Genomic DNA, 25,089 nt, shown 5'->3' on the forward strand with positions numbered 1-25,089 from the left:
ATATTCCTACTGCTATACTCTTATTAGTCAAGCATGGACTGGAGCACCCACAGGGAAAAATTGGTGGGTTCCCACCGGCAGCCAAGCTCCCGGCCCTGCCCCAGTTCACCTTGCCTCCACCCCTGAGCGCGCTGCATCCCCGCTTCTCCTCCCAGCACTTGCTGCAGCAAAACAGCTGTTTCGTGGCGTAACAAGCTGTGGGAGGGAGGGGGGAGGAGCGGGAACGCGGTGCACCCAGGGAAGAGGCGGGGTCGGGGCGGGGAGTTAGGGAAGGAGTCCAATAGGGGCAGGGAGGGGGCAGAGTTGGGGCGGGGACTTTGGGGAAGGGGTTGGAATGGCGGTGGGGCAGGGGTGGAGTCAGGGCAGGGCCGGGGGCGGGAGGGGGTCCAGTACCCACTGGCGCCAAGAGAAGTTGGCGCCTATGCTATGGTGCAGTTTGATTCACTGATTTTTTTAAAAGTATATTTGACCCTCTGTTTCCTTTCACATATAGTGCCACTCTCCTGCCAACACAACCTACTCTGTCATTCCTATATAGTTTGTATCTTGGTATTACCGTGTCCCATTGATCATCATTTCACCAAGTAGAAGCGAGGATTGTGTGAGGCGGGTGAGAAAGAACTGTGTAAGAAGTCATGATGACCTCAGCATAGATAAAGTGTAGAAGACCTTGTGTAGATAAGGTATAGAAAATAATTGTATGTTGGCAAGAGTCAAAACAAGTGAAGAAATGAGATATCAAGATGGCCTATGTATAAACAAAATGCTGCTGTCCCTCATTATTTCTGTAATGAAAGGTATAAATGCTTGCTGTAATTAGTTACCAGTGAGAGAGACCTGCTTAGCTCTCTCCCTCTGTGCAATTGTGAGAGTTAATAAAGCTCTGACTTGCTATACCTAAACAAAATAGTGAGAACTCAGTTTTTCTCCGACACCTACTATATCAATATCTTCATTTAAAACCAGGCACTCAAGTTCATCGATCTTATCATTTAGCCTTCTTCCATTTGCATACAAGAACTTGTACAATTTGTCGATATTTAGTTATCTGCTTTGATGTGATGCAATTGAATAGGACTCCTTCTTCAGCTACTACCTGTACTTTATGAACTTCTATCCTCTCCACTTTACTAGGATATAGAGAATCCCCATTAAGGGATCCTCCCCTAAGGGATGGCTCTATCCGAACCTTGTGATCCTCCACAACTCTTGCCTTTACCCCCAGACCTTAGTTGAAAAAAAAAAAAAAAAATCATAGAGGAGATTTTAATTTTACATGCCAGAAGTCTGGTTCCATTTTGGTTTACGTGGAGCCCACCCTTCTTGTACAGGCTCCTCCTTTCCCAAAAGGTTCTGCAGTTCCTAATAAATCCAAAACCTTCCTCCCCACACCATCATCCAATGACGAGTCAAAGAGATTGAAATTCACAGGTCAGCACATGAAGGTCTTTTAACAGCTGGGGGGTTTCCAGCAATCTGCTGTCACAGTAACTGGTTGGCTCAAGGGGACATGCTCTGGCCATTGAACCTGAGCCACATCATGCATTTGAGTCCGAGCCCTTCACTGACAGCTTTCTGACAATGTGTGAAACTCCTTCAGAATGTAAACTTTGTCCTGATGCCCAAATGTCTGTGTTAAGAACAATGTTTTGAAGTCTCTAAAATCAACATGGAGATATTGAACTGGTAGCTTAATAAGAGTTTTGCAAGCGTTGCTCTGCTGGCTGGTGGTGTGAAAAATCACATCCTTACCTGACATAGCTTACTGAAAAAAGCTGTAATGTAGACACATGTATAGTGACAAAAACTCCATTAAAAAGAAATCAAGGAAATTAAATGCCCACACACTACATTAAAGCAGAGTTAAGGTTGCCCAGTACTGCCTCATGCCCTTCGAGCATGTGAATGGTGATGAAAGTGAAAACCTCCAAAAACCAGGAAATGAAGAACTGAACTACGCACCACCCTGGCAATGCAACCTGAATTCTGCTCCTTCCCCCTAACCCTGGAGCTGGAAAATATCACTGGGAATAGGTCAGTAAGAGTGATGCAAAGGTTAACCAACTACCAGGGAAGTGGGAAAATTTCCTTTTCTTCAAGTCTTCAAGTCTACAGCAGAGGCTTTTCTGGAAGATGTTTTCATCAAAACAGATGGTATTCAGCTCACTAGAATGATAACTGGATGAAACTGTCTGGCCTGTATTATATGGGAGGTCAGACTAGGTGACCTAGTAATATCTCCTGACCTTAAAATGTACTGATCAGTAATCAATAGGAGGAAGGACTAAGAGAACAGGCCATTGTTTGTGTGTGTTCTACAGGTTTGAATACCAGCATTTAGCCCCATGCACTGCAGCCATGCGCACTGTGTCAGCTGTAGCTTTACAGGACCAGTGGAGGGAATAGCTGGAGCAGCTGGGCAGAGCTGTGACTGTGATTTGAAGACAGGTGCATGTGAAACTTCCTCATGTCAGTGCTGAGTGATGTAGGATGTGTCAATAAAGGTGCACAAGGGTGTGTTCTTCCCACGAGGATTGTCAGCACTCTGGTGGCACACATGCCGGTGGTCTCCAGAGCTCAGCGAAGGGTACGTGAAGGCAATGACTCAGAAGGACTCCTCAGTGCAAGGATAATGGTAACATTTGGAAAGTCTGCGATGGATTGTGTGCACTAGGCTCAGTGTTTGAGTGCAGGCCAAGTGTAAGTCGCTTCTGTTCCCTGCACTGGGACTAATCCCAAGCTTTGCCTCAGCAAAGAGAAGATGTTGGACTCTGTGCTATACTGCTCCTGTACTCTGTTCCCAAAGTGTTGTGTAGCAGGGCAGGGCAAAGTGCTAGTATATGTGTCATTGGCCTGTTGGAGTGTTACAGAAACAGGGCAGAGTTGAGGTTCCATTGTGGGGTGTTGTAAACCTTAACTCTTCTTTCCCCTTCTAGTAACCAAGGGGACAGGAATCCTTACCCAGCGAGGTCACGGTCTCATAGTTCTCCTGCATGACGTTTCTGTAGAGGGCTCTCTGAGCGAGGTCCAGCAGAGCCCACTCTTCCTCCGTGAAATACACAGCCACCTCCTCGAAGGCCATTGGCCCCTGAAAGAGCAAGAGCCCCTCACTCAGTACCTGCTGCCCACTGACAACGCCACTGTTCACAGGGGAAGGGCCAATCACTTGGAAGCTGTGGGAGGCAGGCAGGCGGCATAGTTCCACCCACGCCCCATCACATGACAGCAGCCAGGAAGCATCAAGGCGAGGGGAAACAAAGAGCACCCCCACTCCTCCCAGCAGAGAGACGGGGCAGAAGTCTTCACATTCATCACTCACCTACTAGCCAGAGGCTGATACAGGAGCCCCAGCAGGGTCCAGGGACAACTCCCTGGTGTGAATCGCAACACCCTCCTCATTGCCAGCAACTGGATGGGAGGGGATGGGGTGTCTTCCCTGGGCCTCACTCATGGGGGCCCCTTTATATCTCACAGCAGCCTGTGGTTTGTAGGTTCAGACTGCAGTACTGGAGTCTGGTAAGTTTTCCCAACCAAGTCCAGGGGTTGTTTCCTGTTCTACAAACTAGGGAATTCCCACCTACAAACCCCAAGGGGTCTGTTACTAGGATCTAGGCCTCACAGTAACCAAATCTAGTAAGTTTGTCACACCCTGTCCTCCTCCCTTTCCCCACTCTGTGTATTTCCTGACCCCTCCCACCTCAGCACCAACCCTCACAGAAGTGCCCACCTCCTCTGTATTTACTGCCCTTCTCCCTCTAAAGGGAACCCACCAGCAACTCCCTGATAATCCCTACCTCAACTGGCTCCACTGCAGCCATTTCCCTGATCCCTGGAAGGATGAAAAGATCTGGCACAAAATATTGATGTTACGCTGCAGCCTGTTAGGGTAAAGGGGACAATTGGGGACATGTCAAAACAGGAAATAATTTCACAGCACAATTCCCCCCAGGCTCGTTCCCTGCACACGGATGTTCTAGACTGTCCTGCAACTAACCGAAAAATTCAAAACACAGTTAGTAATGGGGGAGACTTTATCTACCCAGACATCTGTTATAAAAGGTATTGAACCAAACACAAAGTGTCCAATAAGCTCCTGGAATGTAGCGGGGATGTCTGTTTCCTGGGAGGATGGAAGAAGTAACTGGAAGACAGCCATTTTAGACTGGATTCAACTAACAAGAAGGAATTAGTTATAAAACTGAAGGTGGAAAACAATAGGGGTAAAAGTGATCATGAAATGAGAGATGTCAAGATTCTATGAGAAGGAAGGCGTGAGAGTAACAGAATAAGGACAATGGGCTTCAAAACAGAGCAAGAGACGGGTAAAGGAAGGTGTAGCTCCTCTGCTTACCAGGGAAGGTGAGCTCATAACAGAGAACATCAAGAAGACTAAGGCGTTTAATGCCTTTTTACATTTACTAGAAAAAGTTTAATTGTGACCAGATACTTAAAACAATTATTCTTAACCAAGAGGAGGAAGGAACAGAAACCACAACGAGAAAATAACAGATTTAAAATAAGTGGATAAGTTACATGTATTACAGTTAGCAGGGCCTAATGAAATTCATCCTAGCATACTCCGGGATTTAGCTGAAGCAATCTTGGAACAATTAACAATTATCTTTGACAACTCCGGAAGGATGATGAGGTCCCAGAGGACTGACAAAGAGCAAACATAAAACCTGTCTTCAAAAAGGGGAACAATGAAGACCTGGGGAATAAAGACCAGTCAAGCCTTACTTAGATACCCCGAAAGAAAATTGTATTAAACCATCAATGGATAAGCACCTAGAGGATAGTAAAGTGATAGGTTGTAGCCACCATGGATTATCAATTATTTATTTACTTAAGAATCCCCAGGTATCACATTGGAGAGAAAAACTGCAGCGATTTATACTCTGGGGGGGGGGGGGTAAATTAACTATCAACTGTAGCCCATAGATCCAGCTTTAGCATTTATTTTAACATTTATTTTATGCAGCAGTAATTCAAGGAACCTACAGGCCTGTATCCTGTAAGATACTGGCTTCAGCAGTTAGCATAACGCTTGTGGCCTATGAACTCTGGCACTGATAAATGGCCTACGGGTCACCCCTAAGGTTTGGGGAACTGGAAATAGAGTGTCTAAGGGGGAATTCAGTCCATGACGACACCAGCCAACTACAGGAACATGAGCTAATGCCGGCTTTTGGATAGAACATCTGCAGATGCCTCAGCACAGGAGTAACAAGGCAACAAATAGACAAATACGGTAGAGTTGTATTAATGATTTCATTAACCTATAGGAGCAGGGCGGCAGGTTTGTATAATTTTTGGTGGTGCCCAGAACGGGTCCAAGTCCCACGCACCATCCACCACACACACACCTGCCTAAGGCTCTGGGAGGGGGTTTGGGTGCAGCAAGGGTGCAGACTCTGGGAGTGAGTTTGGGTGCTGGCTCTAGGCTGGGACAGAGGGTTGGGGTGTGGGAGGGGGTGTGGGGCTGGGCCAGGGATGAGGAGTTTGGGGTGCAGCAGGCAGACTGCCCGGGGCGGGGAGCCAGAGAGGACTCCTCCCCCAGCCCTCTCCCTGCTGACAGCAGCAAGCTCCAGGGGAGTGGGCCCCACCTCAGTCCCCCCTGGCACGACACTCACCCAAGCCCCCCTGGCTGCTGTTCAGGAGGTCCAGCCAGGATAAGCCCCCCCCGGAGTCACCTGCCGTGGGGAGGGTGGGCTGCCAGGCACCTCCTCCCCTCGCCAGCGCAGCAGCCACCAGGGCCTGCCTTAAGGAAAATGGTGCCCTGAGCAAATTTGTATTTTGGTGCCCTTTGAGTTTAAGTATTAGTACTTTCACTAAAGGGTGTGTATGTGTGTGTGGGGGGGGGGGGGGGCTGCTGTGAAAACTCTAGGGTTTTTTTGAGGATAATTTTTAAATTAGCTGTTGATTTCACTGTACATACACAAATCCACAAATATTTCCATCAGTAATAATTAAATTATTTACACATTGGGAAAGCAAGAAAAATGCTGCTTGAGAACTTGTTAGTCAAAATTCGGGACATAAACTTGTGAATTGGGCTTGTTACAAATGAACCAGTGAATGAATAGTGAAATCAACAAATCCTTTCTGGTTTTAGGATCCTTATTTTGTATATCTTGACATGTGATATTGACACTTAGTGGTTTGTGCTGTTTCGTTGTGGTCATGTTGGTACCTGGATATGAGAACCACAGGGTGTGGGTGAGATAATATCTTTAATTAGACCGACTTTGGTTGGTGAAAGAGACAAGCTTTCAAACCCCACAGAGCTCTTCCCCAGGGCTGTGGAGCTCAAAAGGGCACATCTCTTTCACCAACCAAAGTTGGCCCGAACAAAGTTCTTACCTCACCCACCTTGTCTCTCTGTTTGTGTCTTAACAGCTTTAAAACTTGAACTCTTTGAACCTCAACTTCTCCTGTCATCAAAACATTATCTGACCTCCCCCCATAATTTCCCACAACTGTGAAAATTAAAAATTATAAAAAGACAAAAAAGCTTAAAAATAAACAATTGATATTATACCTCAAACTTATAAAGAAATAGAAAGTGCATTCTACCAGGCCTATTTATAAACCAGAGCAGCAGAGATGAAGCGGGGGGGGGGGAGACAGGGCAGAGCCTATAACCCCACCAGAGTTCTCATTCAGGCCTTGGCTACACTGGTGCTGTACAGCACTGCAACTTGCTGTGCTCAGGGGTCTGAAAACGCCCCCCCCCCCGCCGTGCCCCCGAGCGCAGCGAGTGCAGCGCTGTAAAGCTCCAGTGTAATCAGAGCCTGCAGCGCTGCACGCTCGCTCGCAGCACTGCACGCTATTCCCCTCGGAGAGGTGGAGTACTTACAGCACGGCGAGAGAGCGCTGGGAAGTCCCGAGTGTAGCCAAGGCCTCAGTTTAAGGGCCTGATTGAAACTGTAAATCACAACTATCACACATTGTCCTCAGTCCCATCCTCACACTAACAGCAGGAACCCCAGTGACTTCCAGAGGATGAATGAGGTTTGCAGGACATGGGATTAAGATGGGAGTAAAGAAAGGCATTTCCTTATTCCTAATCTTGATGCAGTATAGAAATGAGCTCTCAAAGCTGGAGGCTCTCATACAAAACCAACCTTCCACTCAAACTTCCACACAGCTGGACTTTACAAAAACGAGACAAGCCATTTACAACGCACACTTCACTTCTTTACCTGTCATTAGGGGCTACAACAGTGGTACCTTTAACTCACCCAACAATACTGTTAATCTCTCCAACCACACACTTAGCACGATGGAAGAGTCTGTCCTATCTCAGGGACTCTCTTTCTGCCCCACCACCCCCACGCACATGATACAGTTCTGTGGTGATCTGAAAGCCTACTTTCGCCATCTCCGACTCAAGGAATATTTTCAACACACCACTGAACAGTGCACTGACCCACAGGAACCCTCCTGCCAACACTGCAAGAAGAAGAATTCTGCGTGGACTCCTCCTGACGGTCGAAATGACAGACTGGACTTTTACATAGAGTGCTTCGGCAGACATGCCTAGGCAGAAATAGTGAACAAACAGCATCACTTGCCCCATAACCTCAGCCGTACAGAACGCAATGCCATCCACAGCCTCAGAATCAACTCTGACATTATCATCAAAGGGGCTGACAAAGGAGGTGCTGTAGTCATAATCAACAGGTCGGATTATGAACAGGAGGCTGCCAGGCAACTCTCTGACACCACATTCTACAGGCCACTATCCTCCAATCCCACTGAGGAGTTTCAAAAGAAACTACACCATCTGCTCAAGAAACTCCTTCCTATATCACAGGAACAAATCTACACAGACACACCTCTAAAGACCCGACTAGAGGTATTCTATCTGCTACCCAAGATCCATAAGCCTGGAAACCCATCATCTCAGGCATTGGCACTCTTACAGCAGGATTATCTGGCTATTTGGACTCTCTGCTCAGACCCTACGCTACCAGCACTCCCAGGTATCTTCGAGACACCACCGACTTCCTGAGGAAACTACAATCCATCGGTGATCTTCCTGAAAACACCATCCTGGCCACCATGGACGTAGTAGCTCTTTACACCAATATTCCACACGAGGATGGACTACAAGCTGTCAGGAACAGTATCCCTGAAGAGGTCGCAGCACACCTGGTGGCTGAGCTTTGTGACTTTATCCTCACTAACAACCATTTCAGATTTGGGGACAAGTTATACCTTCAAGTCAGTGGCACTGCTATGGGTACCTGCATGGCCCCACAGTATGCCAACATTTTTATGGCTGACTTAGAACAACACTTCCTCAGCTCCCGTCCCCTAGTGCCCCTCCTCCACTTGCACTACATTGATGACATCTTCGTCATATGGACCCACGGGAAGGAGGCCCTGGAAGAATTCCACCTGGATTTCAACAATTTCCTCCCCACCATCAACCTCAGCCTGGACCAGTCCACACAAGAGATCCACTTCCTGGACACTACAGTGCAAATAAGTGATGGTCACATAAAACCTACTGACCGCTATACTTACCTACATGCCTCCAGCTTATATCCAGGACACATCACACGATCCATTGTCTACAGCCAAGCCCTAAAATACAACTGAATTTGCTCCAATCCCTCAGACAGAGACAAACACCTACAAGATCTTTATCAAGCATTCTAAACTAAAACTACAATATCCACCTGAGGAAGAGAGGAAACAGATTGACAGAGCGAGACGGGTAACTACAGGACAGGCCCAACAAGGAAAACAACAGAACACCACTGGCCATCACGTACAGCCCCCAACTAAAACCTCTCCAGCACATCAACAACGATCTACAACCTATCCTGGAAAATGATCCCTTGCTCTAACAGATGTTCGGAGGCAGGCCAGTCCTCTCTTACAGACGACAGCCCCCCAAGCTGAAGCAAATACTCACCAGCAACTACACACCACAGCACAGAAACACTAATTCAGGAACCAATCCCTGTAACAAACCTCATTGTCTACTCTGTCCCCTATCTATTCTAGCGACACCATCAGAGGACCCAATCACATGAGCCACACCATCAGGGACTCGTTCACCTGCACATCTACCAATGGGATCTATGCCATCAGGTGCCAGCAATGCCCCTCTGCCATGTACATTGGCCAAACCAGACTGTCTCTACATAAAAGAATAAATGGACACAAATCAAACATCAGGAATGGTAACATACAAAAGCCAGTAGGAGAACACTTCAATCTCCCTGGACATTCTATAACAGATTTTAAAGTAGCCATCCTTCAACAAAAGAAACTTCAAAAACAGACTTCAAAAGAGAAACTGCAGAACTAAAATTCATTTGCAAATTTAACACCATTAATTTGGGCTTGAATAGGGACTGGGAGTAACTGGCTCACTACAAAAGCAACTTTCCCTCTCTTGGTATTGACACCTCCTCATCAATTATTAGGAGTGGACCACATCCACCCTGACTGAACACTTGTCAGCCTTGTCAACACTGGTTCTCCACTTGTAAGGTAACTCCCTTCTCTTCATGTATAATAATACCTGCATGTGTAATTTTCACTCCATGCATCTGAAGAAGTGGGTTTTTTACCCACGAAAGCTTATGCCCAAATAAATCTGTTAGTCATAGAATATCAGGGTTGGAAGGGACCTCAGAAGGTCATCTAGTCCATCCCCCTGCTCAAAGCAAGACCAATCCCCAGACAGATTTTTGCCCCAGATCCCTAAATGGCTCCCTCAAGGATTGAACTCACAACGCTGGGTTTAGCAGGCCAATGCTCAAACCACTAAGCTATCCCTCCCCCGCTTTAAGGTGCCACCACTACCACCACACACCCCTTGTTGTTTTTGTGGATACAGACTAACAAGGCTACCCCCTGATATAGAAATGTACACAAGGCTGTGCCTAACAGCTTAGACAAGGCCCTGCCCCAAGGAATGTCAGTATACTGTTAAGTACAACTTGTAGTGGAAACAGGAACAGTTAAAAAAAGAGAGCCAGAGGGCGTGAGTAAGCAATCAGGGATTGAATGAAAGGTAACTGGGTTTCAAGGAGGTCACAGCAGGCAGGCAGACACCACCCACTGTGACTCCCATTCCCCCTCCTGTTCAGATGGGGAGGGAAGGAGGCGCATGGGGGAGCTGATCTCAGGTCACACTCATTCATCTCCTATGCACCCGCCTGCCTGACTCTGGGGAGGCAGCAGCCCCCCAGGGACCAAGGAGTGAAGTTTCTGAACCAGGAGAGCAGGGAGGACAGGACCTTCAGCTGCTGGGGGGGGCACAATTTAAAGGTTTGCCCCCAACAGCTCGAGTGTCATATCCCCCTCTCCAGGCAGCCCAGCCCCCCTTGCCCAGTCCCCCTATGGGAAAGCAGATGTTCCCTCCCCCCTCCCCTAGCTAACCTCTCCCTGCAGAGCTGTCCCCTGCAGCCTGTCCCCTACTGCTCGCAGGCTCCCAGCTGTTTGGGGCAGGTGCTGTTTGTTTACCTCTCCGGACCTGGGCCCAGGCTGCCTCCAGCAAGCAGGGGAGGGAGGGGGAGAGCTGGGCAGGGAAAGCCTGGCAGAGAATGGGGCGGGGTGGGGGGGTAACGTGACCCCCAATGGGTCACCTCTCTGCAGGGATGGGATGGGAGCAGGCAGGCTGCAGCAGCGCCCCTGGTTAGCCTGGTGCTCACTCTGCGGAGCTAAATGTGCGCTCCAGTCCTGCCGGCAGCGCCAGGGGAAAGAGCAAGCCGTTCCCTGCACAAGTGGAGATCCTAGTGGGGAAGGGGAAGAGAAGGGGGGTGGACCCAGACCTGCTCTACACTAATATACAACCAGACAGCAGGGCTGCTGCAAGCCCCCAGTCAGCCGGAGCAGACAGAGGCTACGTCCTCGCTACGAGGGGGGGGGGGGGGGGGGTCGACTTAAGATACGCAAATTTGCGTAGCTGAATTTGACGTATCGGACCCGACTTACCCCGCTGTGAGGACGGCGGCAAATCGACCTCCGCGGCTCCCCCGTTGACGGCGCTTAGTCCTACCTCCGCTGGTGGAGTAGAAGCGTCAATTCGGGGATCGATTGTCGCGTCCCGACGAGACGCGATAATTCGATCCCCGAGAGATCGATTTCTACCCGCCGATTCAGGCGGGTAGTGTAGACCTGCAGAGACAAGCTGCACACACTCCTCCTTCACCCCCCACCGCACCAACCTCAGCTGCCCAGCCATCAGGTGGGGACCCAGTCCAACCTACTCCACCCACTCCCCATGGTGTCTACCCCCTAGGCACCCGCCCCTGCTGCTCCCCCGAGAGCGAGTGCCTCAAGCTGCAGCTCCGATGTGTGTGCTTTTCTCTCCCTCCCTGACCCTGGCTGGACGGGCAGTAGCGTTTCCCCTCCTTAAGCCCAGCCGGCTGGCCACAGGTAAGGTCACCTGGGACATATCCAATGCGCCTCCATCAAACACGCATCAAATGTGCCTGCATCGCCCTGGTCAAAGGCCAGCCCTGACAATGTGTGAAAAATCCCAGTTGGCCAAAAAGAGAGAGAGAGAATCAGCTCATGCAGCCGCCTCGGCCTGCCCCCGGTTCCACTCCCTTGTAGCCGGCAGCGGCTGGTGAGGGAGCGCAGCACGGAGCTGGAGGGGCAGCCGCCCACTGCCTAGGGCAGGCAGGGACGCTTGGGGGCGGAGGCGCGCAGGGCAGCAGGCGGGGCCATGGAATGCTCCGGGGCAGGCACAAGGGGGTGGCAGGCGGGGCCAGAGGACGCTCCAGGGGAGGTGTGAAGGGGCAGCAAGTGAGGCTGGGGGATGCTCCGGGGAAGGTGTGAGGGGGCAGCAGGCAGTGTTGGGGGACACTCCAGGGGAGGCACAAGGGGCCAGAGGACGCTCCGGGGGTGTGAAGGGGCAGCAGGCGGGCCCAGGGGAGAGACCCAGCCCCGAACATTAGTGGAGCAGGGCCTCCGGGCCCTGAATATTCCTGGAGCGTGGCCACCATGGGCCCATACAACTCACCGCCCCATATATGAGGACGACACCCCAACATTGGTAGGTGAGGAAATATAAATAAGGAACAGAGGAGAAACCCCTGCTGAATATACATTAGGCTGAGTGGCGTGAATGTAACATATTATAAAAGCTGTCTGCCAGCCTGTGTGCAGGAGAAGAGAGAGATGTAGCCCTGGGAAGGTGCCAAGATGATAGCTACAGGTGACGATGAGGAAGGTGATGGGGATGAGGATGATAATGGTGAACATTTCAGGTTGTTCGGCAAGGGATGCCGTGAGTATACGGATGTGCAGATGTACATTCTGTATTATCTCTGTCTATCTTACTGTGTTACAGTGTTTGTGACTTTGCAAATGTCTTATTACATTATTGTATTATTCCTATAGTGTGAGTGTTGCAACTGTGCACATCGGGGTTCCCAACTAGACAGTAATTTTAATACTACTGGGCCTGATCTCGGACAAGAACCTGTCAACCCTCAAAGTGATAACTGGGAATTCTCAAGTAATCAGTATAATTAATACATAATCTAAAGATCAGGCTACACAATTTAAGAAAAGGACCTGAATGTTGCTGTAGACAGCTCAATGAAAAAGTCCACTCTCACAGCTGCCAGCAAAAAAAGCTAACAATATGTTAGGATTCATAAGGAACGGGATGGAGAATAACATCAAACATTTGTATATAAACCAAGGGGGCAGCCTCTAATATCCTGGGATCACCCTGGCTACTACAGCACTGCACCCGGGATATTTTATATCTAGCTTTGAGAACTGATGAGGAAATAGGTCAAAAAAGAAATATTTGATATGATAGAAAACAACCAAGCTCTGAAGGGATTTTATACTGATACTTAATAAGTGAGAAAATTGGGACAGTTTGACGGGCTTGTCTATGGAAATTCAATAGACCCACCACCCCCATTCCCATGGGCAGCAGGGAGCCCTTTTTGAAGGTGTTTTAAGAAGGTAAGAGAGGGGCTCTGGAGAAGGAACGCTCCCTGACAGCGGGGAGGGGCAGCATGGGATGGGCAAGGGACAGGCAACTGGTGGCTGTGGGGAGCCGCACTGGGGAGCGGGGGGGTGGGGAGAGGGCGGGGCAGGGCAGCAACTGGACCTGGTTCCTCCACTGAGAACACTCACTTCTCCCTTCCTGGGTCCCTCCCAGGCCCTGTTCCTGGCAGAGAATGGCCACCGCGCCACACCCCAGAGCCAGCCATGTCTCTGGGCTCCCCGTAAGCTGCACCCACTAACCCTAGGGTTACCATATCCAGCAAATAAAAAAAGAGGACCCTCCACGGGCCCTGGCCCCCCCCATTTCCCCACCCCCACCCTAACTCCGCCCCCTCCCACTCCCACTCCCAGCCACGAGGAAAGGGCTGCCCCAGCGCTACCGGCTTCACGGTTTGCCGGGCAGCCCCCAGACCCTGCACCCCACGGCCGGCGCTTCCCCAGCGCAGCTGGAGCCCGGGAGGGGAAGCGCCCAGCCAGGGGCGCAGGGTCTGGAGGCTTCCCGGCAAACCGTGAAGCCGGTAGCGCTTGGGCTTCGGGCAGCCCCCTTGCCTCCGGACCCTGCGCCCCCAGCTGGGCGCTTCCCCTCCTGGGCTCCGGCGGGGCAGGGTCCGGAGGTATGGGGGCTGCCCAAAGCCCGTAGCGCTCGGCTACGAAGAGTCGGGGAGGAGCAGAGCCGCCGCGGCTGGAGGCTCTGCTCCTCCCAGACTCTTCGGCTCTGTTTAAGAGCTGAGCTGCCCCAGCGCTACCAGCTTCGGGCAGCCCCCTTGCCTCCGGACCCCAGCCGCCAGCCGTGCACTTCCCCTCCTGGGCTCCAGCGGCACAGGGTCCGGAGGTATGGGGGCTGCCCAAAGCCCGTAGCGCTCAGCTCCGAAGAGTCGGGGAGGAGCAGAGCCGCCACGGCCGGAGGCTCTGCTCCTCCCAGACTCTTCGGCTCTGTTTAAGAGCTGAGCTGCCCCAGCGCTACCGGCTTCGGGCAGCCCCCGTGCCTCCGGACCCTGCGCCGCCGGAGCCCAGGAGGGGAAGTGCCCGGCTGGGGGCGCAGGGTCCAGAGGCAAGGGGGCTGCCCGAAGCTGGTAGCGGTCGGGCAGCTCGGCTCTTAAATAGAGCCGAAGAGTCGGGGAGGAGCAGAGCCGCCATTTTCCCGGACATGTTCGGCTTTTTGGCAATTCCCCCCAGACGGGCGTTTCAGTGCCGAAAAGCCGGACATGTCCGGGAAAAAGAGGACGTATGGTAACCCTAACTAACCCCCTTCCAGTTGGGGGAATGACTCAGGGCAACAATTTCCCACCTAAACAAGGACAATTTGCTGCAGATAAAACAGGCAGGAAAATGTCTCAAAGCTGAAGAGATTTTAAACTGACCTATGAAAATTAGAAAATGGGGCAAAACCCAAGGAGGAGACTAGAGACATGGACAATCATTGGAGAGAAAAGGGGGGTGGGAGATTCTACATGGATTTTATACCCATAGTTGATCATTAGAGAAAAGGGGGAAGAATTCAGGATAAATTAATCAGTCTCTTTGACTGAAGTGACAAAACCAGAGAGAATGTCATTAACCGCCCCCCCCCCTTCTCCCCCTGCCCAGAGCCAGACCCATCGCCCCCCGGTCACACGGTGTGTCCCCCCCCCCCGCTCTTCTCCCCCTGCCCAGAGCCAGACCCATCTCCCCCCGGTCACACGGTGTGTCCCCCCCCGCTCTTCTCCCCCTGCCCAGAGCCAGACCCATCTCCCCCCGGTCACACGGTGTGTCCCCTCCCCCGCTCTTCTCCCCCTGCCCAGAGCCAGACCCATCTCCCCCCGGTCACACGGTGTGTCCCCCCCCGCTCTTCTCCCCCTGCCCAGAGCCAGACCCATCTCCCCCCGGTCACACGGTGTGTCCCCCCCCCGCTCTTCTCCCCCTGCCCAGAGCCAGACCCATCTCCCCCCGGTCACACGGTGTGTCCCCTCCCCCGGACACACGAAGGGGGCCCGGTCTCTTGCCCAATCTCAACCCCCCCGGGCAGCCCCTGGCTAGAGCTGGAGGCGGGGGGGGGGGGCAGCAGGGTCACTGGTGCGACCGCAACTCGGAGCCTGTCCCAGGTGCGGTAACAACCCGGGGTCAGGTCCCGGGGCGGGGGGATCGGGGCCCCCTTGTGCAGAGCCGCTTCCCCGCCGATCCCCGCGCCCCGAGCCTCCCCTGAGCCTTGAATAATTACCTGCGGGCCCCGCCCCGGGGCTGGTCCCGGCTGGAGAACGCCCCCCCGGCCGGGCACGGAGGGGTTAATACTAGACCCCGGGGAGCAGCAGCTGCTCAGCCCGGGCTCCCGGCTCACACGGCGGCGGCAGCAGCGTCTGCTCTGTGCCAGGGCCCCGCCCCCCGGAGCTGCCCCGCCCCCGCGCTGGGCCAGAGCCCCGCCCCCAGGAGCTGCCCCGCCCCCGCTCTCAGCCAGAGCCCCGCCCCCAGGAGCTGCCCCGCCCCCGCTCTCAGCCAGAGCCCCGCCCCCAGGAGCTGCCCCGCCCCCGCGCTGGGCCAGAGCCCCGCCCCCAGGAGCTGCCCCGCCCCCGCGCTGGGCCAGAGCCCCGCCCCCAGGAGCTGCCCCGCCCCCCGCGATGGGCCAGAGCCCCGCCCCCAGGAGCTGCCCCGCCCCCCGCGATGGGCCAGAGCCCCGTCCCCAGGAGCTGCCCCGCCCTCGATCTCTGGGCTTCGTTCTCCGGCTGCAAACTCCGCCCGGGGGCAGCGCTCGCTGGGCTCGCACGGAGCATGCGCAGTAAGGAGCAGGTCTGAGAGGCGCCGGCGGGGGGAGGGGCGCGGGGCCGGAGGGGATGAGAGGTGGGGGGAGGAGTCAGGCTCAGCCCGGGGCTAGAGAGGGCGGAAACACCCCCGGGGCAGGCTGGGAGATGTAGTTCGTGACTCTCCCGGAAGCGGAAGTGTCGTTGAACGGGGAAGGACGAGGGGGGCTGCGGGGCGTTGCGGCTCTGCTGGGCTCGTTCCTGGTTTTGTGTCTCTTGGGTCTGGGCATGCGCAGCTCACGGGGTGGGGAGCAAGGAGAGTCCCGCATGCGCAGAGGCAGAGTTCGCGGAGCGGCGTTTCTCCGAGTACCTGGCTCGTTCCCCGCAGGCGTTGGGCTCCAGGAGCCCCGCCCCTGGGGAGCGGGCTGGGAGCAGCTGCTGGGCATGCGCAGATCGCTGCTGCTACCTGGCGCTGCGAGGCCGGGCTGGAGCCGCCCCCCGCTGCGGAGCTGCAGCCTCCAGGTACCGCCGCGAGCCGGGGGGGGGGTGACCCGGCCCCAGTGTCCGGGGGGGACCCGGGAGCTGCTGTCCCGGCCCGGCTCTGTCCTGGGGCCCCACGGCCGGGTCCGGGGGGGGGCGGGACCAGCCCCACTGGGTCCCTGCGTGGGGGGGGTGAGGCCGGGCTGGGGAGCTCCGGGGGGGGGGGGGTGAGGCCGGGGGGGGGGGGGGAGTGAGGCCGGCTGGGAGCTCCGGGGGGGGGGGGAGTGAGGCCGGGGGGGGGGGGGGAGTGAGGCCGGGCTGGGGAGCTCCGGGGGGGGGGGGAGTGAGGCCGGGGGGGGGGGGGGAGTGAGGCCGGGCTGGGGAGCTCCGGGGGGGGGGAGGGGAGTGAGGCCGGGCTGGGGAGCTCCGGGGGGGGGGGGAGGGGAGTGAGGCCGGGCTGGGGAGCTCAGGGGGGGGGGGGAGGGGAGTGAGGCCGGGCTGGGGAGCTCCGGGGGGGGGGGGAGGGGAGTGAGGCCGGGCTGGGGAGCTCCGGGGGGGGGGGGGAGGGGAGTGAGGCCGGGCTGGGGAGCTCCGGGGGGGGGGGGAGGGGAGTGAGGCCGGGCTGGGGAGCTCCGGGGGGGGGGGGAGGGGAGTGAGGCCGGGCTGGGGAGCTCGGGGGGGGGGGAGGGGAGTGAGGCCGGCTGGGGAGCTCCGGGGGGGGGGGGAGGGGAGTGAGGCGGGCTGGGGAGCTCCGGGGGGGGGGGGAGGGGAGTGAGGCCGGGCTGGGAGCTCCGGGGGGGGGGGGAGGGGAGTGAGGCCGGGCTGGGGAGCTCCGGGGGGGGGGGGAGGGGAGTGAGGCCGGCTGGGGAGCTCCGGGGGGGGGGGGGGGAGGGGAGTGAGGCCGGGCTGGGGAGCTCCGGGGGGGGGGGGGGGAGGGGAGTGAGGCCGGGCTGGGGAGCTCCGGGGGGGGGGGGGAGGGGAGTGAGGGCCGGGCTGGGGAGCTCCGGGGGGGGGGGGGGAGGGGAGTGAGGCCGGGCTGGGGAGCTCCGGGGGGGGGGGGGAGGGGAGTGAGGCCGGGCTGGGGAGCTCCGGGGGGGGGGGGAGGGGAGTGAGGCCGGGCTGGGGAGCTCCGGGGGGGGGAGGGGAGTGAGGCCGGGCTGGGGAGCTCCGGGGGGGGGGGGGGAGTGAGGCCGGGCTGGGAGCTCCGGGGGGGGGGGAGGGGAGTGAGGCCGGGCTGGGGAGCTCCGGGGGGGGGGGGGAGGGGAGTGAGGCCGGGCTGGGGAGCTCCGGGGGGGGGGGGGGAGTGAGGCCGGGCTGGGGAGCTCCGGGGGGGGGGGGGAGGGGAGTGAGGCCGGGCTGGGGAGCTCCGGGGGGGCACCTGGGACAAGGGGCGGATGGAAAATGTCTGTGCAGCCCGGGCATGGCGGGCGGGGGGGGCGAGCCGGTGGACCCCCCAGGAGCGGGGAGAGAAAGGGGGGGCTGAGACCCCCTCAGATTTACCGCTGCTCTCTGCCCCGGGAACCCCGCCCGCTCCCGTCCTGCCCTCTCTCTGAGCGAGGGGCCACATCCATGGTGACCCCCCCGCCCCTTCTGTTCTCCTCCCCGCTCGTACCCCATTTCCCTCCACTTCCCCAATGACCAGTTCAAATCTCAGGTTTGGGGTGTGTCGTTTCCCCTCCCATTTTTCCTTGCAGTGGTTTGTCCTTGTTTAGCAGGGAAATCATTCCCCTGAGTGATTTCTGAAAGGGGCAGAGGCTGGGAGAGCCCTGAGACAGGGACACGGCTGGGCTGGGGGGGCTCTCTCTGCTGGCAACAGGGCATGGAAAGGCCAGGGAAGGGAAGGGAGGAGCAAGTGTCCCCCATGGAGACAGCCCAGCTCCAGGTTTCCCAGTCCCAGCTACCCCCCCCACACACACACCTTGCCCAGCCAGCAGCCCCCCACCCTCCTTCCTGCCACTCACACTCAGACCCCATTGCCAGCCCCTCCCCATAGCTAGGTTTCAGAGTAGCAGCCCTGGTAGTCTGTATCTACCCTGTTTCCCCGAAAATAAGACATCCTCCGAAAATAAGGCCTACTTACAGTTTTGCCTCTCGTTGTAATATAAAGAAGAACAGGAGTACTTGTGGCACCTTAGAGACTAACAAATTTATTAGAGCATAAGCTTTCGTGGACTACAGCCCACTTCTTCGGATGCAAGTTGTAATATAAGGCATCCACCGATAATAAGGCATTTTTCATTTCTGAAAAATAAGACATCCCCTGAAAATAAGACCTAGCGCATCTTTGGGAGCAAAAATTAATATAAGACACTGTCTTATTTTCGGGGGAAACAGGGTATGTGTCCGACTGAAGTGGCTGTAGCCCACGAAAGCTTATGCTCAAATAGATTTGTTAGTCTCTAATAGGTCACAAGTACTCCTGTTCTTTTTCCCCATAACTAGTGACCATCTGACTCAGCCCCACTCCTTTCCCCTGTGAAAGCCACATCACCCAGGGCTCCCTGCCGGCCATGTGAATGTGCGGCAAGAAGAATCCATCCATTCTGTTGTTGTTTGAATATCGTATAATCCCCTCAATGTCTCCTCTTTTCTCTTGAACTGTTGAATGGTGACATAAAATCTCCCCGATGTTGGTGGTTCTCTCTTATATTGGCAAACTATTTTAGTGTGTGCCCCATTTTCTCCTCAGTTCTGAAATTCTGATATCAAATTCTTGAAAATCTTCCAGCTTTTCTCTGCAGGCGTCTGACTGAGATCAGGGCTCTTATCGTACTGAGCGTGGCCCAGGCCTTGCCTGAGATCAGGTCCCCAGGGTGCCAGGCACTGCGCAAATCCTGACTGAGTTTGGGGCACTCGTGTCAGGAACTGCACAGACCCCTACAGACAGCAGGGACCTTGTTGTGTCGGGTGCTACAGTGACCCTGACTGAGATCCAGGCCCCTGTTGTGCCAGGCCCTGCATCAACACAAAGTGAAATCAGGCTCCCATTGTGCCAGGTGCTGCAGAGACGGCAAACAAAATCAGGGACCTTGTTGTTCCTGGAGCTGCAGAGACCCCGACTGAGATGTGGGCCCCGTTCCGCCGGGCGCCGCGGAGGCCCCGACTGAGATGTGGGCCTCCTGTTGTTGTGCCAGGTAAAACTGAGACCTGGACCGAGATCACGGCCCCCCTTATGCCAGGCAGCGCATGACTGCAGCCCAGATTGTTGCCTTCATTGTGCTGGGCACTTCAGAGACCCCGACTGAGATCTGTGTCCCCGTTGGGCCTGGCACTGCAGTGACCCCAACCAAGATCACACACCCCACCACTGTACTGGGCACTACAGAGATCCTGGCCCCACATTTTGCCAGGTGCTGCAGGGACCCCAAAGAAAATCAGGGATCCTGTAATGCCAGGAGTTGCAGAGCCCCCAGCTGAGATCAGGCCTGCTGTTGTGCAGGGCTCTGCACAGAAACTGACCAAGATCAGGTCCCATTGTGACAGGTGCTGTACAGACACTCAGGGTATGTCTACACTGCCATTAAAACCCCCCAGCTGGTCCATGACTCCCAGGGCTCAGGCGAAAGGGCTGTTTAATTGCAGTGTAGGTGTCTGGGCTTGGGCTGGAGCCAGGCTACAGGACCCTGCGAGGTGGGGGGTTGCCAGACCTTGGGCTCCATTAAACAGCCCTGCAGCCTGAGCCGTGTGAGCCCAAGTCAGCGGCCACGGGCCAGCCGCCGGTGTCTAACTGCAGTGTAGACATGCCCACAGTGACAGTCCTTCCCACAAAAAGCTCAAAGGCTAAATAGGCAAATGGTGGGAGGCGACTCTCCATTTTACAGATGGGGAAACTGAAGCTCAGAGAGCTGAAGTAATTTGCTCAAGTTTACATGGAGAATTTGGGGCAGAACTGGGAACTGAACCTAGATTGTTTGAATTCTTGCACAGCCTCCCCTAACCGGCCCTCCGTACAATTTCGGAAACCCAATGTGGCCCTCAGACCAAACAGTTTGCCCGCCCCTGCACTGGTGCAAACCTTTAGTATAGACAGAATTTACACTAGTGCACTCTGACCCTGGTGCACGATGTCCCAGTTTGAAAGGTGGGGTGTGGGGGGACAGTGACTTCACTGAGGCCTGGGGCTGGCTGAACAGTGCAGCTGGTAACGGGGGGGGCAGCAGTGAGTGCTGGAGGTATGAGCCAGGAGCACAGGACTGAACACTGACTTCTCTTGACCCAGGACAACGCCCCCCACGCCCCAGCTGTGTGCAGGGACGGCAGCTGAGCTTCCCTGCCAAGACAGCCTGTGCATCCGTGGGCAAACCACCTCTTCCTGCAGCCTAATACAATGGGGTCTGGGGACCTTTCCAAGCTGCGGGTGACAGGGCTTTGGAGTTATCGGGGTCTGTTCCTGGCTTGGTCACTGACCTGCTTGATGGCCTTGGGGAAGTCACAGCCCCTCTCTTTTCCTCCTACCCACTGTCTACTTGGATTGTGATCTCTTTGGGGTAAGGACTGTCCCTCTCTGTCTGCAGTGCCCAGCACAATGGGATGCTGATCTCAGTCAGGTTCTCTGCCATGCGCAGCACAATGGGGCCCTGATCTCCACCATGGTCTAAGGCATAGTTTAAAGACTCCCATCTAGTCTGACCTCCTGCACGTCGCAGGCCCGAGAACCTCACTCGTCCACTCCTGTAATAGTCCCCTAACCTCTGGCTGAGTTAATGAAGTCCTCGAATCATTATTTAAAGACTTCAAGTTACAAAAAAATCCACCATTTACACTAGTTTAAACCTGCAAATGACCCGTGCCATGCCCCATGCTGCAGAGGAAGGCAAACCCTCCCCCACCCCCACCCCGGATCTCTGCCAATCTGAGTCTGGGCAAGATTCCTTCCCATCCCCAAATATGGCAGTCAATTAGACCCTGAGCATGTGGGTGAGACCCAGCAGCCAGACACCTGGGAAAGAATTCTCTGTAGTAACTCAGAGCCCTCCCCAGCTAGTGTCCCATCACCAGCCTTTGGAGACATTTGCTGCTAGCAGATGCAGATCGGCTACATGCCATTTTAGGAAGTCCCATCATACCATCCCCCTCCATGAAGGTATCAAGCTCAGTTTTGAAGCCAGTTAGGTTTTTTGCCCCCACTGCTTCCCTTAGAAGGCTGTTCCAAAGCTTCACTTTGATGGTTAGAAATCTTTGCCTAATTTCAAGCCAAAACTTGTTGATGGCCAATATCCATTTGTTTTAGTGCCAACATTAGTGCTTAACCTAAATAATTCCTCTCCTTCCCTGGTATTTATCCTTCTGATATATTTATAGAGAGCGATCAGATCTCTCCTCAGCATTCTTTTGGTTAGGCTAAACAAGCCAAGCTCTTTGAGTCTCCTCTCATAAGGCAAATTTTCCATTCCTCGGATCATCCTAGTAGCCCTTCTCTGCACCTGTTCCACTTTGAATTCATCCTTCTTAAACATGGGAGACCAGAATGGCCCACAGTATTTCAGATGAGCTCTCATCAGTGCTTTGTATAACATTACTAACCCTTCCCTACTAATACCTTGCCTGATGCATCCTAGGACTGCATTAACCTATTTCACGGCCGCATTGCACTGAGGGTCCGGGGCTCTGATAGTTTGGGATGTTGCTTTTTGGACAGTCAGTTCTTTCCCTTTATTGTTTTACCCCCACCTGTGCCCGATGTCACTCTCTTCTTAACTTGCTTTGGGTATTTCAATTCCAGTTTTTAAATGAGATCTAATAATTGCAATATGCTGTAATTACCTGGTTACCTATGCTTTATCCACCCCACCAGAAAATGCTAATGTCAGAGCCAAAAGCGATTTTAGGGCGAAAGGGCTCACCGGCTGTTTGCTCTCTAGGGAACATGTCACCAGCCAGGGCTTGCAGTCTTTCAGGAGTGGTGCGGTGGATTGTATTTAGTAATCTCAAAGTAAAAGGTTAAGACTGCTGGTTCACAATAGCCAATGAAATCTTGCAAACAATTATACAAATAGATTCTGATTATATTTAAACAACATAGTGTTAATACTGATTCAAAACTAAAATTAAAATTGTGAGATAAATGCATGAGAAATGAACTGACACCTAATTTCAATTTCTTAATGCCTGAAATTTTGACATTTTCTCACGCCATCTTTTTTTAAAAGTGATGCACAACACACAGTCAAGTTAATTCATGAAAGCACATCAATTATTGACTGCTTTATGTTGCATAAACATCTGATTAAGCACCTAATTAAAACTGTACCACTGTAAATGGAAATGCATCAACACAGTTTAGCTCCTCAGAATAGCAGATTATATTTTAGCAGTTCGCACAAATCCGAATTGCTACTAAAAATATAATGCACTTTTATCTCAGTAAGTTGCTAGAGCAGATTTCAAACTTAAGTTTAATATTTTAAAATTTTCTATAATTGTGAATTAGGTGTTTGCAAATGTGAATGAAAAGTTTCTAAATTAAATACATGGCAGGATGGTAAACCAGGGGAAATTACACAGAAGTGCCTCTACCCAGTCCTGTTCACTTCTTGTCCCAACACCCCCCCCCCCCCCTGAGTTCTGGCCTCTTGTTCAACTCAGCTCCCAGTCCCACATCAGCTGTTCCCTCTCCCAACCTAACCCATTTCTACTGCAGTTCTTCATCCCCCTCGTCCGTGCAGGGGGTTGGCTCTGCAGCCCCTAAGGCACCTGCGTTAATCACTGTCTCACATACTGGGGCTATTTAGATGTCAGGGAATGATTTATCAGAGTTACTGACTCAGAGGTGGGAGAGAGGAGAGGCTGAGAGGGAGTTTGCTCCCCACACTCTGTAGGGCCATGTTCAACCCTGGTAACCTCCATGTTACCTCATCCTCCACCCTCCCCCATGGGTCTCTGCTCATGTGTCAGTGTCACCTTCTGATCACAATGCCACTGGCCTCAGCAGAGCTCCCAGACAGGAGATACATCACAATGGGGGTTACGGTACTGAGAGTAAAATACATCACAGGGAAGGTGTAATTATCCTCAAAGAAAGTACTACAGTCCAGGAAGTGAAAGAATTAAAATATTTAGTTACTTAAAAGTACGCTTGAAAGGATTGGATTTTTATTAATAAATTGCAGTAAATGTTGATTTCACTGTACACACACAGATGACAAAATATTTATATTGGTAAAATATAGAAATGCTTCTGGAGAAAGTCCAGTTTGATTTAAGGATATTTACACTGTATATTTTGAATGTGACATTGACAATTTGTGTTTGAACAGTTATAAAAATTTGGCTTTGGGAATCTCATTTACCATAATTAAATAATTGTGGTCTGATGACCCCCATAACTTCCCACAGCTCTGAACATTGAAATTGTAAACATTGAAAAAAGGGCTTAAAATAAATATATCAATTGAAATTTAAAAAAAGAAATAGACAAAATGAATTGATGGAAGTTCACAGCTCAGGCACCCAAGCTTAATTCTCCCCTGTAGTGACACCAGGCAATCGCCATAGGGCTACAAATAAGGCATTTTAGTGTAGATTATACCGATTTGTAAAGACACATGAGATCTCTCCCTCAGGGTATCACCTTCACTGGGTTGTTTCTTTTATTGGTAATTCTCAGAAGTGAATAGCTAAATAACATTCTATCCGTTATGAAGTGGCCATTTCAGATTTCTGGGGAGCGTCTATTATTTTGCACTAGGGGTCAGGTCCTTGGAGAGACAGAACCTTGGTTTCATTTTAACTTGTCCATGCTCACAGCTTCTGGAATTTGGTTCAAAGTATTTACATGTTTCTCTGGCCTGTTCTTAAAAGTGCTGCTATAGAAAGTGGGGAGGGGCAGGAACTCATTGTAGGGTCAAGTTTCAGAGTAACAGCCGTGTTAGTCTGTATCCGCAAAAAGAAGAACAGGAGTACTTGTGGCACCTTAGAGACTAACAAATTTATTAGAGCATAAGCTTTCGTGGACTAGAAGTGGGCTGTAGTCCACGAAAGCTTATGCTCTAATAAATTTGTTAGTCTCTAAGGTGCCACAAGTACTCCTGTTCTTCTTATTGTAGGGTCAGTAGCTGAGTCCCTTAGAGATTTATAGCTCATCGGAAGGATGATGGGGATTGGTGGGTGTTTGGGGATTTAATAATAAACACACAAATATCTTCGTTCTTAATGAATTTTCATCTTCTAATTCCCATAACCACTAATTATCCTTGGCTGCCCCAGCAGTCTGGGGGAGGGAATACTAGTAAACTCCAGTGTGGAACCTAACGCACAAGGATCTTTCTGTGGCTGGCTCAAAGTCACCCAGAGTGAAATTCACTTCACTGGATAAATCCCTAGTTGCTGGGCTCTGCAAAGGGATGAGGAGGTGAATTCCATCCCCCATTCCTGGGCATGGACCCCCCCCCTCCCCCCCGCAATCCTCACCCTGATCTCAGACACTACCCCAACCTTCCCCTACAGTGATGGACCCACTTGATGCTGCCAGAGCCATCTGCCATGGGATCTAGAGGGGGCAGAGGCCCAGCTCCAGAACTGCTACCCCTGCCCAGAGCTACCATGCTATGCGGGGGTTGCCCTGGCTTTCCAATCTGCAGATCGGTCCAGCTGTCTGGGGATGTCGCCCATGCACTCACCACACACAAACTTCCTCACAACTCACATCCCAGGATGGGGAAGGACCATCTGGGGCTGGCTGCAGTCTCCCCTTGCTGCTGTAAGAGGAATGGGGTGGTCCCTCATATAGAACACGGACATACCCAGCCGCGGAAGGGAAATGTAGTTTCTTCCAGGGGCTTATAAATGTTTGGTTTAGAGTCCTGAGCTCTGTCTTCCTGTTTGTCTCCTCCTGCCACTTTCAGATCTCTTGGTAAGACAAGGTAAATGAGGTCATTTCTTTTAGAACCAATTAAAA

General features: G+C 53.2%; 2 protein-coding genes across 10 annotated transcripts in view; one reads left to right on the plus strand and one right to left on the minus strand.

Annotated features, from left to right (window-relative positions):
* Positions 1–15,317, minus strand: part of LOC128828964 (zinc finger protein 300-like) — a 48,182-nt gene extending 32,865 nt beyond the window's left edge. For all 3 annotated transcript variants that reach the window (XM_054014009.1, XM_054014008.1, XM_054014007.1), the window contains exons 1-3: positions 15,200–15,317; positions 3,795–3,878; positions 2,962–3,088 (exon numbers count right to left, since the gene is read on the minus strand). In XM_054014009.1, coding sequence (XP_053869984.1) covers positions 2,962–3,088; positions 3,795–3,818 — 151 coding nt within the window. In that variant the 5' untranslated portion in view covers positions 3,819–3,878; positions 15,200–15,317. The remainder of the gene's footprint in view (positions 1–2,961; positions 3,089–3,794; positions 3,879–15,199) is intronic.
* A 708-nt stretch (positions 15,318–16,025) lies between these two features.
* Positions 16,026–25,089, plus strand: part of LOC128828965 (zinc finger protein 501-like) — a 29,411-nt gene continuing 20,347 nt past the window's right edge. For 6 of the 7 annotated variants that reach the window (XM_054014010.1, XM_054014012.1, XM_054014013.1 and 3 more), the window contains exon 1: positions 16,028–16,235. The gene's annotated coding sequence lies outside the window, so the exon portion shown is untranslated. Of the gene's footprint in view, positions 16,236–25,089 lie in introns of all 7 variants that reach the window. The other variant, XM_054014016.1, reaches the window with a different exon arrangement.

This window comes from Malaclemys terrapin, chromosome 25, assembly GCF_027887155.1.
Source record: "Malaclemys terrapin pileata isolate rMalTer1 chromosome 25, rMalTer1.hap1, whole genome shotgun sequence".
Lineage (NCBI taxonomy): Eukaryota > Metazoa > Chordata > Testudines > Emydidae > Malaclemys > Malaclemys terrapin.